The sequence below is a fragment of the Anopheles arabiensis genome, chromosome 3 (assembly GCF_016920715.1).
Source record: "Anopheles arabiensis isolate DONGOLA chromosome 3, AaraD3, whole genome shotgun sequence".
NCBI classification, from domain to species: Eukaryota; Metazoa; Arthropoda; class Insecta; order Diptera; family Culicidae; genus Anopheles; species Anopheles arabiensis.
The window spans coordinates 48,504,946-48,519,483 of record NC_053518.1 but is presented as its reverse complement, the minus strand read 5'-3'; the positions used below and the strand labels follow the sequence as shown (position 1 = coordinate 48,519,483).

Here is a 14,538-nt window from a genome sequence, read left to right as displayed (position 1 = left end):
CAACATTATCAATATTTGTACGCCGGTACTAAGCAAAGCTGCAAGCATGATCATGATGGTAAAATAAGAAAAAAAGTGTAAGTAATATTTCCCAGATTACGTCGATCGTTCAATCGCATCAAAGCATGATCTTTCCCTTTTTCCTGCTAAAATACACATTTCTCCACATACACTGCTTCCAAATAGGACAGCAAGACGGTGTAGCAAGTGGAGCTTTCAAAAAGCTCGTTCGCAAGGGGAGGTGGTGAGGTTGCTTTGTGATGGAAATGCGCATATACATAACCCAAAACCTGTGTGCATACCAGAACAGAAAGGGTAAAGGAGCGCTACCGCACCGGACCTGTTGTTGTTGAATTCGATGATGCCACAGGGTTGGACCCGACCCGAAGACCTTCTTACCCTGGGTGCCCAGCCCGATCGATTGCAATCAATGCTTCATCTGAACGAACCATTCCGAGGGCCAGACGGATGGGACGAGACGCGCCTAACCTTGACTCATTTTCGGCACCAAAGACGACGACGACGACGACGACGACGACGGTCGGACCTGATCCGTGCGAGCTTACGTATATAGTAGTCGGCAGGTGATGATTGTTGCGATAATGCTGGCCGCCCCACCCTCCCAGCACGTGGGGCCAGTTAAACGCATGATAAACAAGTCACACTTCACCGCAACCGTTCGAGATCATCGAGATGAGAGTCTTCTTCAGCATAACAATGCATCCTCCAAACGATGACCGTAACGACTTGCTGGAGAGGCGGTGCTCGACTATGAATACATATTTATATACAACGCATCGCTTAAGCTTCATCCTGCCCGGGGGATGGGGAGGTAGTGAGGGAAAGCTTCCTCGTGGAAGTCGGTGGAATGGGTTGGGCGCGCCCTGCCCGGTCCATGTCGACGCAAACATACATATGCTATCCCCGGGGACGCATGAAGATGAAGATCGTGTGCTATAAGGCGTAGCGAACATAAATATAGTCCCCGCGGCGGCCCAGCTTATTATGCTTGGCGATGGGACGTTTCACCAGCGGAATACAAATCGGTTGACGACATGCACGAGAAACATAAGCTGCGGGACTGTATCGAATGTCGAATGTCAGCCCGAAAAGAAGTTTTACCACTTTTTTCCACCGCCAGGCAGAGTTCCATCGCCAAACGATTCGACGCTCGTTGCACAGAGACACAAGTAGAGGACCGCTTCACCCACTACCAAGCAATGGCACTTGACTGCAGACTTCACGATCTTCAAAGCAAGTACCTGCCAGCTGATATTGACTGTAAAGTTTAACAACATTTACCAGCGAACCGTGAAATGTAAATGCTATGAGATCTTTAGAAGAAGAAAACGGACACAGCATCAAGCGTTTGTGCATTAGAGGACGGGCGCTGGACAAGTCTGCTCACCCGATACGCCAAACAGATGCCATTGCCATTGAGAGTAAGAGCGAGAGAAAAAGAAGGGAAGGAGGGGAAGGTTTACGTTATTATTATTAATGAAACTGTCCGCCAAGTGCATTTAGCAAAAACCGCTACACCACACACACACGCCACACGCTTCCAATTCATACGGCAGAAGATACGACCTTTAACGACGCTCCGGCAATAGTCGATCCGGTGGAGACGATCGCAGGCGAGGGCGCAAGACGAAACGAGACGATTACCGGCTTTTCGAGGCAGCGATGTAACCTCTGTGGCCATACCGTCATTTGGTTTGAACTTTACCTCTTCCTCGCGCCCTGTCCTGATTTTACTACTGTTCGACGTACTTTCGGATTCGCCCAGCAGCACACAAACAGGTCCGTCAGTACCCGGGCCACCGGTGGCGGTGCTAATAGGGGGAGATTTATTTTCTGATTTGTTGAAGTGGTGGTCATTGTCTTGGTGTGATGATACTCGTATGGAAACGTGTTTCAACAAGCAACACATGTAAGTATGATTGCCAATGTGCGAATGTTTGTTAGCCAGGCGCTTATTATAGCAACGGTCAATCGGTAGCAGACACAACCAACAAGAACCGATCTGCATTAATCTAACTATGGATGATTGAATTCACTAGGGATTGAATGAAATTAAGATTAATTAACTTTACCGATACAGTAAAACTTGGTTTGCTGTAGAGCTGTGTTACATGGATCAAACCGAAATATTGGAAATTATTGTTGCGGTAAATCGTGAGTTAGGAGCAGTTGTACGTTATTGCGCACACACTAAACTAAACTAATTAATTCTACGCGTATATATTACAAACAGCACAAACACATTTATTTATACACACGTTGATCAATTACATTGTTTTAACTTACGCCCATACTGATTGTATCGTTACACTAAAGAAATCTTCCTCGTCATGAGTATTGGTCGTTAATCTCCTAGATTTTTCTTTCTTCACTGGCTGGTAAAAATATCATCTTGGAATGGACGTTTGCGAGTTTAAGTGGAATAGGTGGTTGAACTGGGAGAGAATAGAAAAAAAATGTAGCTCCGACCAAATTGCACTTCCGCGCGCTCGCTAGGGTACCTCTTCGTACTGATTTTCTTTGAAATATTTGCGCGGATCCTGCAAGAATTTGTCCAACAGCTTATCACAGTTCGAGTTGCTCGGTAGCACCAGCGATTCTTCGATTGTGCGAATGAAGTTACCATACACGTCTGTCCGAAATGTAAATTCTTCTATGGTCGAGTAGATGAGGTTAAAAATTGGCTGCGCCCGTGAATGAAAATACCCCCTATTGCCGTGAATGATTTTCACCCCATCGGGAGCATCGCACACGCTCATGTACATGCAATGGTCGGCGCGGTAGTTCCAGTCGCAAGGGAACACGTACAACCGATCGGGATTGTAGTGAAACAGCACGTTAAGGATATCCTGATCGCCCCAAACTAGTTGCAAGCGATACTCGCGATAAATTGGCAGTATATGTTCCTCCCACCGGAACTCTCGCATACGCGTCAGATTCATCAGCATGACGCCCGAGTTTACCCCCAGCTCACCGTAGTAGGGATGGCGTGCGAAGCGATTATACCAGCCCGCATTCATGTCTTCATGCTCCGGGGCCATGCCAGCAAACTGGGTTGCGTTAAATTGCTGAAACATTGCCCAAATTTCTTGTACGGGCGACAGGAACACGGTGTCAGAATCAACGTACAGCACCGCATCTAGATGTTGAAGAAGAGACTGCAAAACAAAACTTACTTTTACTGAAAACTTCTTCTTTTCGGGGCATGTTCATCAATCTTACCGGTAGGAATAGCCGTTGGGCAGCGCAAGGTTTGAACAATTTCCTCCACTCGTCCTTGTTGGCGCGTGGAAATGTTAACGAATGGATTTCATACGTAAATATTCGATCGGTTACCTCCTGCCAATCGTTTAACTTTTCCATAAAGTTCAACTTTAATTTCTCCTCTGCTATGATAACGAACCGTAATGGTGACTGATTACGGTTGAATATGATGGCCGATTTGATCATATTGAGGGCTTCGTTGTGCCTTTCGTTGCATGCCACCGCCACCACCGATATTTCGGTGCCATTCGACGAATGTGGGTAAGATTTCCTGTAATGTTCATTAAATTACTCTTAGCTGTGTCATGTTTAACAACTACACAGTCACTGTTCTGGATGACTCCTTACCTACTAACAGCTGCTTTCGTGTGTCCATCTGTGAGATGTTCCGCTAAATTCTGGTCGCTACTGTTGGGTCTGTCGCCCACCCGGTAGATGTAGTACAGGAGCAATAAAAACGATGCCGCCGCCAGTAATGCCAAGTATCGGAAGGTCTTCATTGTTTTTTGGCGTCTCAGGAGCACATTCGAGCATCGTTTATTGTTTCACTAATGTTCTGCTCAAACTATTCGTGTCGCGACATCGTTCTACAAACAAGCGAATGGGCTCCTATCATGGCACACAAAAAGATTAACACGGAACGTCCGGTAACCACTTCAGTGTTCTGTTCTTTTTTTGATATGGAGTGGGTTACGCATGGTTTTGGTGAAAAGATCCTTGAGCAAATACACGCGAATTTCCACGCAAGCTTTGTAATGCAACAAATGCCGCACGTAAATGTAAATAATAATAACATTAAAATGCTCTCGTTGTTGGCTGTCAAATTGCTCACGTATTTCACCACCTGCGCACTATGAGCGATAAAACAAAAGGCAGGGTCAAACATTCCCGCAGGGTAAAACCGTGGTTTTCACAAGCTCGCCAGCGCTCAAAACCGGTGCTATTTTCCCTTACTGGCGAGCGTTTTTGAAAGACGTTGTGAGGATTTTTGAGGGTTCAAGCTGGCCGCCAAAAAGCTTTCGCTGGTGTGCGGTTGTTTTGGTGGACAAAATTAAATGACAAAACAATACGCTGCGCCACTTCTCCTCCTCCCCCTCATTGACCCCATCGGGGTTCAAAATACTATGCCTTGATTAAGATCATGCATTTTGTAAAAAACTTACCAGCCGCCGGATATGTTATCTGGTTTCATCCAGGTCTTTTGCCCACGCTGATTTTTGCGTGTGCCTCCTTGAATTGATGATCTACGCGTTGCGCAACTTTCGATTTCGATGCAAATAATTGAACTAAATTGTGCAAATTAAATTTAGTCAACCACCAAGTTTGTTTACGTTTTTTCTCACGTCCATATGCGCGAAAGAGATGGCATGACACAACGAGCGAGAACATACCGCGATATATGATGCGCGTAAATTGTCACCAACATAACGAAAAGCATATGGACAAGGAAGGGTAGAGAAAATGAGCGAGATACAGCGCTATACGAACGTCAAAAACTCTCGCCGTGTTGTACGGGAAACAAAAGGGATAACAACAAATATGGATTTTTTGCAACCCGCACGCGAAAGAGAATAAAAATACACCAAATATTGGAAGATGTGCTATTTTCTACGATTTCAGCCGAGTGCATGAACCTTTGAGTTGTTTTGGTATTGTGAAATATCCGCACAGAAGTAACACGAGATACCATACTTTCTGAGTACGCAAAATAGAACCACGCGCGTAAGAAAGAAAGGGCGTGTTAATAGGCGCAGTGCAGTCATTGCAAGAAGCGAATATTGGTGCAACGACACACAACGATGTCGTCTGCACAGCGAGCATTCGCTTCAAAGCTGACCAAGTAAGCATACGCCAGGAAATTGGGAAGGGCGACGCCCTTGCATCCCCAAAGCGGACGGTTCCGTGTATTGTCCGATGGCATCTAATCAATTCGTCATTTCTTTCCGCAGACACAACTCCTCGGACATCCGGAAGAACGTGGCAAACTACCAACTTTTATCGAAAAGTGATAGCAGCTCCGTGTGCTCGTCTTCCGTGAGTCGTTGTTGTAAAATTTGAGAGTGTTGAGCTGCATTACTAATACATTTTCGTTTTTCCCCAGATATCACTGTGCGATTTGGTAGAGCCGATCGATTATGAGGAATTTCTGGCCCAACATAGCACACTGTTGCAAAAGGATCACCTTAGATCGATTCTTGACTTCCCTTCTGGGGATGTACAGGTGAAGATAGTGCCGCGTAAAATACGTACTACCGAACATGTCATCCCGAAGGAGCCGATGGAGGTGTTGCCACTTTATGTGCAGCACTGTGTCGATTGCTTCACAAGGCCCTGGAAGGTGGTAGAGTTTTCGGCAAGACACCACTCCAGTTCGTGTAACGCGCGCGAACGGAAAGATAAGGGAGCCCTCAGTCCCACGTCGTACCAACAGGAGTTTGAAATAGATCGGGACTTCAGCAACTTGGTATCGTTGGAGGAATCGGTCACTTCTACTACGCTGTATGCGAGTGAAAGCTGTACCCCGAGCAGTCGCCAGTCTATTGCGAGTCTTTCATCGGTGTCCACCTGTACCGATACGCTCACCCCACGGGGATCTTGGGCATCGTTTGATCTGAGAAGCTCGGTGAACGATCCTCTCATTACGGGTGTGCTAGAGCGAGTTCCGCCGGAAAGTGTCGATCAAAGCAATGAAAGCAAACGGCAGGAGGAGCGCCAACCGGCACTATTTGGTTTGTACGCAGATGGTGAAACGGAAGAAGCGATCGAGAAACGCATGCCTGCAGACATGCCGATGGAACATTTGGGTAATCGAATTCACGTGAAATGCCTTCATCTAAAACTGGAGCTAGAGGTGGAGCCTATCTTCGCTTCGATGGCTATATACGATGCTAAGGAGAAGAAAAAGCTGTCGGAAAACTTTTACTTCGACATGAATCCGGAGTCGTTGCGGCGCATGTTAGTGAACCACGTGCCGTTTGCTGATATCAGCACCCAAGCGCGAGAAGCTATCTTCGACATAACGAACCCGAGCAACGAACTGTACCTCGTAATAAGGCTGGAAAAAGTGCTTCAAGGCGATATCAAAGATTCGGTCGAACCTTATCTCAAGGACGATAAGGACAAATACAAGGATAAAGTTAAATCTAATGCGGCCGATTATTGCGAACGGCTCGGAAAGTATCGAATGCCGTTTGCTTGGACAGGCATCTATTTAACCGGCATCTTTAACGGAGACGGCATGGAAAAGGATGACCGTGAGAGCATTGGCTCGGCATCGAGCTCCAACAGCTTGGACCGCAAATCGTCTACTAGCAGCTTCGATCAATTCCGTAAAAGAGCCACCGATATGGGCACACTTACACGGCGGGGATCATTGGAGCGGAAGATGGAAAAGCGCCGTTCCTGGTCGCCGGATGATTTTGCCAACAGCATTGAAACGTTCCGACCGATCACAATTACCGTAGCAAGCTTCTTCAAACAAGAGTCCGACAAAATGAAGGACGAAGAGTTGTATAAATTTTTACCGGAATTGAAACGGCCCGCCGCGCTCATGAAAAAGCACAAATGTATACCAGGATCGATAAAGGTAGAGATTGCTCCCGCTCCAGAAGAGCTGAAGTACGCACTGACACCAGAGTTGGCAAAAATCGACCCTTATCCGGATGATCATTCTCGGCCGGTGAAGGAAATTCTGGAATTTCCATCCACACCGATACTGAACCCATATTACGCCTACCGTAATTTGCTGTTTGTTTCGCCAAAGGAGCTTAATTTTTCGACACGTGCTGGCTCGGCTCGCAACATTGCCGTGCGCGTGCAGCTAATGGGTGGTGAGAAGCAGTCGGATGCACTTCCGGCCATTTTCGGCAAGAGTTCGTGCTCGGAGTTCAGTACCGAGGCCTATAGTGCGGTCAATTATCACAATAAGCAGCCGACGTTTTACGATGAGATTAAAATTGAGCTGCCAGCCAATCTGAAGCAGAATCATCACATCTTGTTCACTCTGTTCCACGTTTCCTGCCAGAAGAAACCACAGGAAGTGCAAACAACGGTAGAAACGCCGGTAGGCTACACCTGGCTGCCGGTGCTTAAAGATGGCGGTCATCTAAACGTGGGCGAATTTAATCTTCCTGTAATGGTTGAAGAACCACCGAACAACTATTCTTTCATACCGCCGGACGTACAGCTACCCGGAACCAAGTGGTTGGACAACCACCGGCAGGTGTTTTCCGTTACAATTGATGCCGTTACCTCGGTGCATGCCTTGGATGATTATCTGGATAAATTTATTTATCTGTGCGAATGTTTAGACATGCGTAAGGTTCCACCGCGCATCGGTGAAGGAAACATGGAAAAGGAGTTCAAGAAAACGCTCCAGGAGCTGCAAAGTGCTGACCAGGAACAACTTGTGAAAAATTTGCAAGTAATACTGGATAAGCTGATCGAGTTGCTGGTAACGAGCTACAAGATTGGCGGCGAAGCATTGTCCCTAGGACAGACGGTATTTGAAACAATCTGCCAGATATCTGACAAGATCTTCGTAAGTGTCAATTGTACTGTTACTATTTCCTTTTGTTTGCTATCTAAGCTAATCTTTTCATGTTCTTTGCACTCTTACAGTTCCTACAGCCCGACGAGCGCTACGGCCGGCAAAACATTCTGAGCACTTACATTCAATATCAATGTAAAATACCTCATCCAATGGATCCGAAGTGTAAATTGGCCTCACTTCAAATGCCTATCCGACGGCCTGCATCGGCTGAGGAAATCAATCGTAGCACAAGCAACCCAGATTTGATGGCACTCTCTGATCTAAATTCAAGCCGTACTGTTGATCGTGCCCTTAGTATGCGATCGGATGGTTGTTCACCAGGCTCAGGTGTAAAGGATGGACTCGTACGTCTATTGCACGAAGAAATTGCACTAAATTGGGTAGTGGCTAGTGGTTCCGCTGCTGAATTATCGATGACCAACTCGTGGATGCTGTTTGAATTGATCGTGAAAAGCATGGTCGAGCATTTGGAGCTTACGAATGCGCTTAACTCTCCTCGTAAGAGCCGCTTTCCGCATCAGTACACTGATGATATAGCCACGTTGGTACATCTGGTTACGACTAAAGTGGTGGGCTACAACAGCAGTGACCAAAAGCTGGCCCAATCCATAAATTCTAGTTTAGCATTCTTCATATTCGATCTGCTAAGTATAATGGATCGTGGGTTCGTGTATGGACTCATTAAAACGTACTACAAAGTGATCATGACCAAAAGCTCACCAACTCCGGACATGATTCAATATAAGCTGGACTTTTTGCGTATCGTGTGCAGTCATGAGCACTTTGTGGCGTTGAATCTACCTTTTGGCACTCCATATACGGTGCTTTCGGCTCCGTGCAGTCCAACACCGAGCGTTACATCGAACCACAGTCAGAACTCGTACATTAGCGCCATGACTGGTAACGATCGTGCTTTGTACGCAGATTTGAGTGTAGAGTTCCGCCAGCAACATTTTCTGGTAGGATTGGTCCTGCAAGAGCTCTCTAATGTGCTGGACATCCCCAATACACAGCTACACGGTAAAGCGATCCGTTGTCTAAGGAATTTACTTACTTCCCATGATCTGGATCCTCGCTACAGCGAGACAGATGCAAGGGCCCGCGTCGCAGCTCTCTATCTACCATTGCTGGGTATTGTAATGGACGTTATACCTCAGCTACACACCCCTGTGTCGCAATCTCACGATCGACTGAACACAATCGGCCAGCTGGATGATTACCAAGGTCCGGCGGCTACGGTTCCTGCGACGAGCACCATTAGTCCGGAGGTAGCATTTGCGATCTCTGGCATTCGTCGCTACAGTTACGTCTCGGAAACGCCCAAACCAAAAACGGTCCTAACGAATGATACCCGCAATCTGTTGGCCTGTTTTTTGTGGGTGTTGAAGAATCTCGAACCAAACACCCTGGTAAAGTACACGATGGGGTTGAGCCCACATCGAGTACATCAAATGCTTCAGGTGTTGAACATTTGTATACCAAATTTTGAATATCGCGGAAAAAAGCAACCGACAAACACATCCAAGCGCAACACCTCAAGCTTCCGCAAAACACCGGATATGCGCGAAAAGCTGGAAGAATTCATCCGTGGCACGGGCTCAGCAAGGAACGATCTCATCAACCGGCGTAAGGATGGACGCAATTCTACGGATAAACTTCGCTGGAAGAAGGATCAAATACGCACCCAGTTTTACGATAGCAACATTAAGAATGAAGCAGAACTGGAGATGTGTAATTACATTGAAGGCTCTCTGGCGACAGAGGTGTGCTTAATCATACTGGATACGTTGGAAATGATCGTGCAGGTTGCATCTTCTTCAGAGATGCATCACAACCTGCTGGGCACTGTGCTGAAGGTGTTACTACATGCTCTTTCCCGTAACCAGAGTACGCTGGCATTGCAAAATCTATTCGCCTCGCAACGCTCGCTGGTATTTAAGTACCATAATTTGCTCTTCGACGAAGAAACGGACAACTGTGCTGATCTTTGTTTGTTGCTCCTCAAACATTGTGGTTCGCAGCTACCGACCGTACGCTCGCAGGCGGCAGCCTCGTTATATCTGCTAATGAGACAGAACTTTGAAATAGGAAATGTAAGCATGACTGTGTGCTTCGGAGTGTTCAGAATGATTTTAATACGTTTTTCTTTATTTTTTACAGAATTTTGCTCGTGTGAAGATGCAGGTTACAATGTCACTCAGTTCACTGGTGGGCACTAGTTCCTCATTTAGCGAACAGTCGTTACGTCGTGCGTTGAAAACGATACTTGTATATGCTGAATCTGATACAGATTTACAAGAGACATCATTTCCCGAGCAAGTCCAAGATTTGCTGTTCAATCTGCACATGATTCTGTCGGACACAGTCAAAATGAAAGAATACCAGGAAGATCCTGAGATGTTGCTCGATCTCATGAACCGCATTGCCAAGGGATATCAAAATTCTCCCGATCTTCGCCTCACGTGGCTTGAAAACATGGCAAAGAAACACACAGAACGGGCAAACCACACCGAAGCGGCTATGTGCTACGTCCACAGTGCCGCGCTTGTAGCAGAGTACCTAAGTATGCTGGAATCTCAAACCCATCTACCGGTGGGAGCCGTCTCGTTCAAGCACATTTCACCAAATGCACTCATGGAATCAGCCGTTTCGGACGATGTGGTAAGCCCGGGCGAGGATGGTATATGCCTTGGCAATAGCTTCACCGAGGGTGGATTGAAACAATTACTCGATCATGCGGCTAGCGCCTTCCAGGCTGCGGGCATGTATGAGGCAATGAACGATGTCTACAAGGTGCTCATACCGATTTGTGAGGCGAACAGAGATTTCCGTAAATTAGCCCAAATTCATGGTAAACTGTTGGAGGCTTTCAATCGAATTGCACAGCTGCAGGGCAAACGTGTTTTTGGCACCTATTTTCGCGTTGGTTTCTATGGTGCAAAGTTTGGCGATCTCGACCAGCAGGAATTCATTTACAAGGAACCAACACTTACAAAATTGCCGGAAATATTTAGTCGGCTGCAAAATTTTTACGCGGATAGATTTGGTCCAGATGTGGTGCAGATTATAAAAGATTCGAATTTAGTGGAAATCTCAAGCCTGGACCCGGACAAGGCTTACATCCAAATTACCTATGTGGAGCCGTACTTTGAAACATATGAACTACGTTACAGGGAAACGTATTTTGAGCGCAATTTCAACATAAGTAAGTTGTACAAACTTCTCCCTCGAAGTGTTTTGCCATCTATTAATCATATTTCTTTCCCTCTACACAGAACGTTTCATTTTTGCTACGCCCTTTACGAAATCGGGAAAAGCGCACGGTGATTTACATGAACAGTGTAAACGCAAAACAATTTTAACCACCGCCAACCACTTCCCGTATGTGAAAACACGCATCCAGGTGGTGCAACGCCAACAAATTGTGCTGGAACCAATCGAGGTGGCAATTGAGGATATACAGAAAAAGACTGCCGAACTCGCTGCAGCTACCACCCAGGAACCGGCAGATCCGAAAATTTTGCAAATGGTTCTGCAAGGTTGCATTGGCACTACCGTCAACCAGGGTCCAATGGAAATGGCGCTCGTGTTCCTCTCCAATATTGCTAATGGTAACACAATACCAACTAAGCACCAGAACAAGTTACGACTTTGTTTCAAAGATTTTTCTAAAAAGTAAGTTTTTGTGAATCATTCCGTATCAGCAAAGATCCACGACCTTGTTATGGTTGATTTTACTTCTCGTTTCAGATGTGCTGATGCACTGAAGAAGAATCGTAATCTAATTCTATCTGATCAGAAAGACTACCAAAAGGAGCTGGAGCGGAATTATCAGGTATTTACCGAGCGCCTTGCTCCACTGATCACTATTAGTCCAGCACAGGCCCAGGGGTTAGTAGTGGTGAAAAACGACCTCCACAATAACAACCGTTTGACCTGTTCACTTCGATTCTAAAGACTGTTTTAATCGTTTGTGCTCTCTACATATGAATTGCAATGGAGTTTGTCGTGTATCACATAAGGAATATGGATTGATCAATGGCTAATGTTCGTTTCGATTATGTAGTATATTCATCAATACAGACAGCAAATCAAAGATGAAAGTAAAACTACAAGATTAATAGGAAGTTCATGGCTATTATTCTACCAGTAAATGATTTACAACTTGATGTGTTGCGTGTAATGATAATGTTTTCCGTACACTTTTTGTACCATTGAATAAAATAGGCATCGCTCTCTGAAACATTAATCATTTACCTTAGTTGAATGTACTAACTAACTCCTTTATCTAAGATTTTCTTTAAACCTCAGTGTTTTTGGATCAGTCTGTGCCAAAGATTTACTAAGTGAGTGATAATTATCAAACTCTCTACACTACACCTATGTTTTATGGTATGATTTCTTTGGGTTCATCAGTGTGGCCGTATCATACGCATTAGGATCAAACACTCCCCATCTCCCATTTGAGTATAGCATTTAGCTTTCGTAGTACATGTTAATAAGTGTAGGTATCGTAACGTGAAATATTTTGCGGAAATGCACAATAAGGTTGATATCATATGACCATGATAAAAATACGAATGAGCAGTAATAACTCTGCACTATTATATCCCGTGACTCCGAGCTAAAACATCGGAATGGTACTGAGCAACATTTTAAAATTCACTACTACATAACAATGAACAAATTATCTATGAGCTTTTTTATAAATATCATTGCAATAAAGTACTTGCAAAAAGTGAGATAAAGTGGCGATAGAACGTACAAACACACATGTATCCGAAAACGATTATTTATGGATAATTTAAGGGAGACAATTTAAATGTGGCATCAAGAAGAACTCCAGCCAAATTTATTTTATTACATTTTAATAATCATACAATGAAAGAACATAAGTTATTTGGCAAAAATATGTTAGGTACGCTATATAATCTCTATCTAGTATATGGCAACTGTTATTGATAGTTGTGCAAATGACACTATAAAAGAGTACGACAGAAATTAGTACCGATACGATAGAATAAATTAAATAGAAGCTATTCGAGAGTGCTTTTGTAGAGTGAAATGAAATACATATCAGTATGCGATGTGTATGCGCCATTTATACAATGGCCCGACGACTGGTCCAGCAAACCATTATTATAGTTCATCATCGAAATGATGAATGTTTTGAAGATGATCGCCGTAATCGGTGGCTTCACTACCAACGAAGGTGTCATACTTATCGATGATTTCCTGATGTGACAAACGGTCATCATGATCGTCATCGCTGGCAGCAAATAGGTGGTCTACTTCATCGCTAGCTACCTCGCTGCAAATTGCCGGAAAGGAAGGAAATGTGTTTGGGATACATTAACATGATACAATAATTTTAACTATGCATTAAAATGGGTGCGTTCAAAAACTTACTCATTGCTTGGAACAACCCATGACAGGATTTCATTGCCGCTCAGGAAGCCGTCGTTATTCCTATCGAAATCTTCCTTGAATTTGTCCATCTCAACAATCAGCCACTCCTTGTCGTGATCTTTTGCGTTGTCTCCCACAAACTCCTGGAAATCGATACGACCGTCCTTGTTCGTATCCTTATCGCGAAGGGTTTGTTGCAATATTATGGGAAGCATTTGGGGGAATTCTTCCGGAGAGATGAACTGCACAAACTCGGTCGAGTCCAGCTTTCCGTCCCGATTGGTATCCGCAGCCTCAAACATTTCCTTATCGTCCTGAACGAGCTTGCGTTCTTCCTCATTTCGGGGCTCCTCAAACGGAAGGCGAACACCTTCCTCATCTTCGCTATCCATTCCATATGTTTCCTGCAGATATTCTTCCCACGTCACGGATTCATCGTTGTTCAAATCGACGTCTTCAAATCGCTCCGATGCTTCTTCTTCCGCAAGGCTCTTAAAGGACCGTAGAATCCATGCCTTGAGCTCGTGACGATCAACGTAACCGTCGGAGTTCTGATCCATCTTGACAACCAACAGCGCTAGCCGCTTTTTGGACTCTTCCGGCGACAAATTGTCGAACTCCTCCGCTTCCTTAACGCTTCCGAGGATCGCTTCGTGGTCAAACTCCGAAAAGTGTTCTCCGCCTTCCATATGATGCGCATCCCGCGGAGCATATGCTCCATCCTCGGTGCGTTCCTTATTGACCGTGTGCGTGTGGGTATGCTTGTGCGTAGCCGCACACTGCACGCAAACTGCAATCAGCAGTATCGAACTAACCGATAGCCACATAACGCGATTCATGGCAGAAGCACTTTTTTTTTACTGTGACCAATCCTGTTTCAGCTTCGATAGTGTAGGATTCCTAGCCAACAAAAACTCCACTATCTTAGCACCTACTCCATCCGAGGCTATCAGATGCCAGGAATGTGGCTTTCTAATGGAGGCTGCGGAAAAATAATGTAAACAGAAATATTGGATGAAGCTTATGGGTTCGTCCGGAATTCGTGAAATTGTGTCATTTTTTTCTTGTATCCAATGTCAAAAAGGAACATGCATTTTCATCTAAGAAAAGATACACGTACCAGTTGCAATACCGTTGCCGACAGTTCATGTGGTGCATGTTGACAAATTCTAAAAATGTTTCGACAGTTTCCGCGCCGTGGCGTAGTTCTCGCCAACTTATCATTTATTTTTACGTAAATATCAATTTTGTGATAATGATTATAAGTTTATTAGCCACTAGAAGATAGTGCA

General features: G+C 45.0%; 3 protein-coding genes across 3 annotated transcripts; 1 reads left to right on the top strand and 2 right to left on the bottom strand.

The window, feature by feature from the left end:
• Positions 1 to 2,242: 2,242 nt before the first annotated feature.
• Positions 2,243 to 4,105, bottom strand: LOC120900203 (glucoside xylosyltransferase 2). Its single transcript, XM_040306897.1, has 3 exons — positions 3,634 to 4,105; positions 3,244 to 3,556; positions 2,243 to 3,179 (listed from the first exon to the last, which is right to left on the bottom strand). The coding sequence occupies exons 1-3, from the start codon at positions 3,783 to 3,785 to the stop codon at positions 2,514 to 2,516; spliced, it is 1,131 nt and encodes a 376-aa protein (XP_040162831.1). The 5' UTR covers positions 3,786 to 4,105; the 3' UTR covers positions 2,243 to 2,513.
• A 979-nt stretch (positions 4,106 to 5,084) lies between these two features.
• Positions 5,085 to 12,080, top strand: LOC120900202 (dedicator of cytokinesis protein 7). Its single transcript, XM_040306896.1, has 7 exons — positions 5,085 to 5,125; positions 5,235 to 5,319; positions 5,387 to 7,825; positions 7,906 to 9,930; positions 9,998 to 11,042; positions 11,113 to 11,512; positions 11,588 to 12,080. Exons 1-7 carry the CDS (start codon positions 5,085 to 5,087, stop codon positions 11,790 to 11,792), a joined length of 6,240 nt encoding a protein of 2,079 aa, XP_040162830.1. The 3' UTR covers positions 11,793 to 12,080.
• A 574-nt stretch (positions 12,081 to 12,654) lies between these two features.
• On the bottom strand, positions 12,655 to 14,302 carry LOC120900204 (reticulocalbin-2). Its single transcript, XM_040306898.1, has 2 exons — positions 13,247 to 14,302; positions 12,655 to 13,148 (listed from the first exon to the last, which is right to left on the bottom strand). The coding sequence occupies exons 1-2, from the start codon at positions 14,083 to 14,085 to the stop codon at positions 12,977 to 12,979; spliced, it is 1,011 nt and encodes a 336-aa protein (XP_040162832.1). The 5' UTR covers positions 14,086 to 14,302; the 3' UTR covers positions 12,655 to 12,976.
• Between the last annotated feature and the right edge of the window lie 236 nt (positions 14,303 to 14,538).

Coding starts and splice junctions, on each gene's coding strand:
- LOC120900203 (XM_040306897.1), bottom strand. CDS start 3,785: ATGAAGACCTTCCGATACTTGGCATTACTGGCGGCGGCATCGTTTTTA. Junction 3,557..3,633: donor ACGAAAGCAGCTGTTAGTAG/GTAAGGAGTCAT, acceptor TGAACATTACAG/GAAATCTTACCCACATTCGT. Junction 3,180..3,243: donor CCCAACGGCTATTCCTACCG/GTAAGATTGATG, acceptor TTTGTTTTGCAG/TCTCTTCTTCAACATCTAGA.
- LOC120900202 (XM_040306896.1), top strand. CDS start 5,085: ATGTCGTCTGCACAGCGAGCATTCGCTTCAAAGCTGACCAA. Junction 5,126..5,234: donor TTCGCTTCAAAGCTGACCAA/GTAAGCATACGC, acceptor TTCTTTCCGCAG/ACACAACTCCTCGGACATCC. Junction 9,931..9,997: donor AGAACTTTGAAATAGGAAAT/GTAAGCATGACT, acceptor TATTTTTTACAG/AATTTTGCTCGTGTGAAGAT.
- LOC120900204 (XM_040306898.1), bottom strand. CDS start 14,085: ATGAATCGCGTTATGTGGCTATCGGTTAGTTCGATACTGCTGATTGCA. Junction 13,149..13,246: donor TGGGTTGTTCCAAGCAATGA/GTAAGTTTTTGA, acceptor GGCAATTTGCAG/CGAGGTAGCTAGCGATGAAG.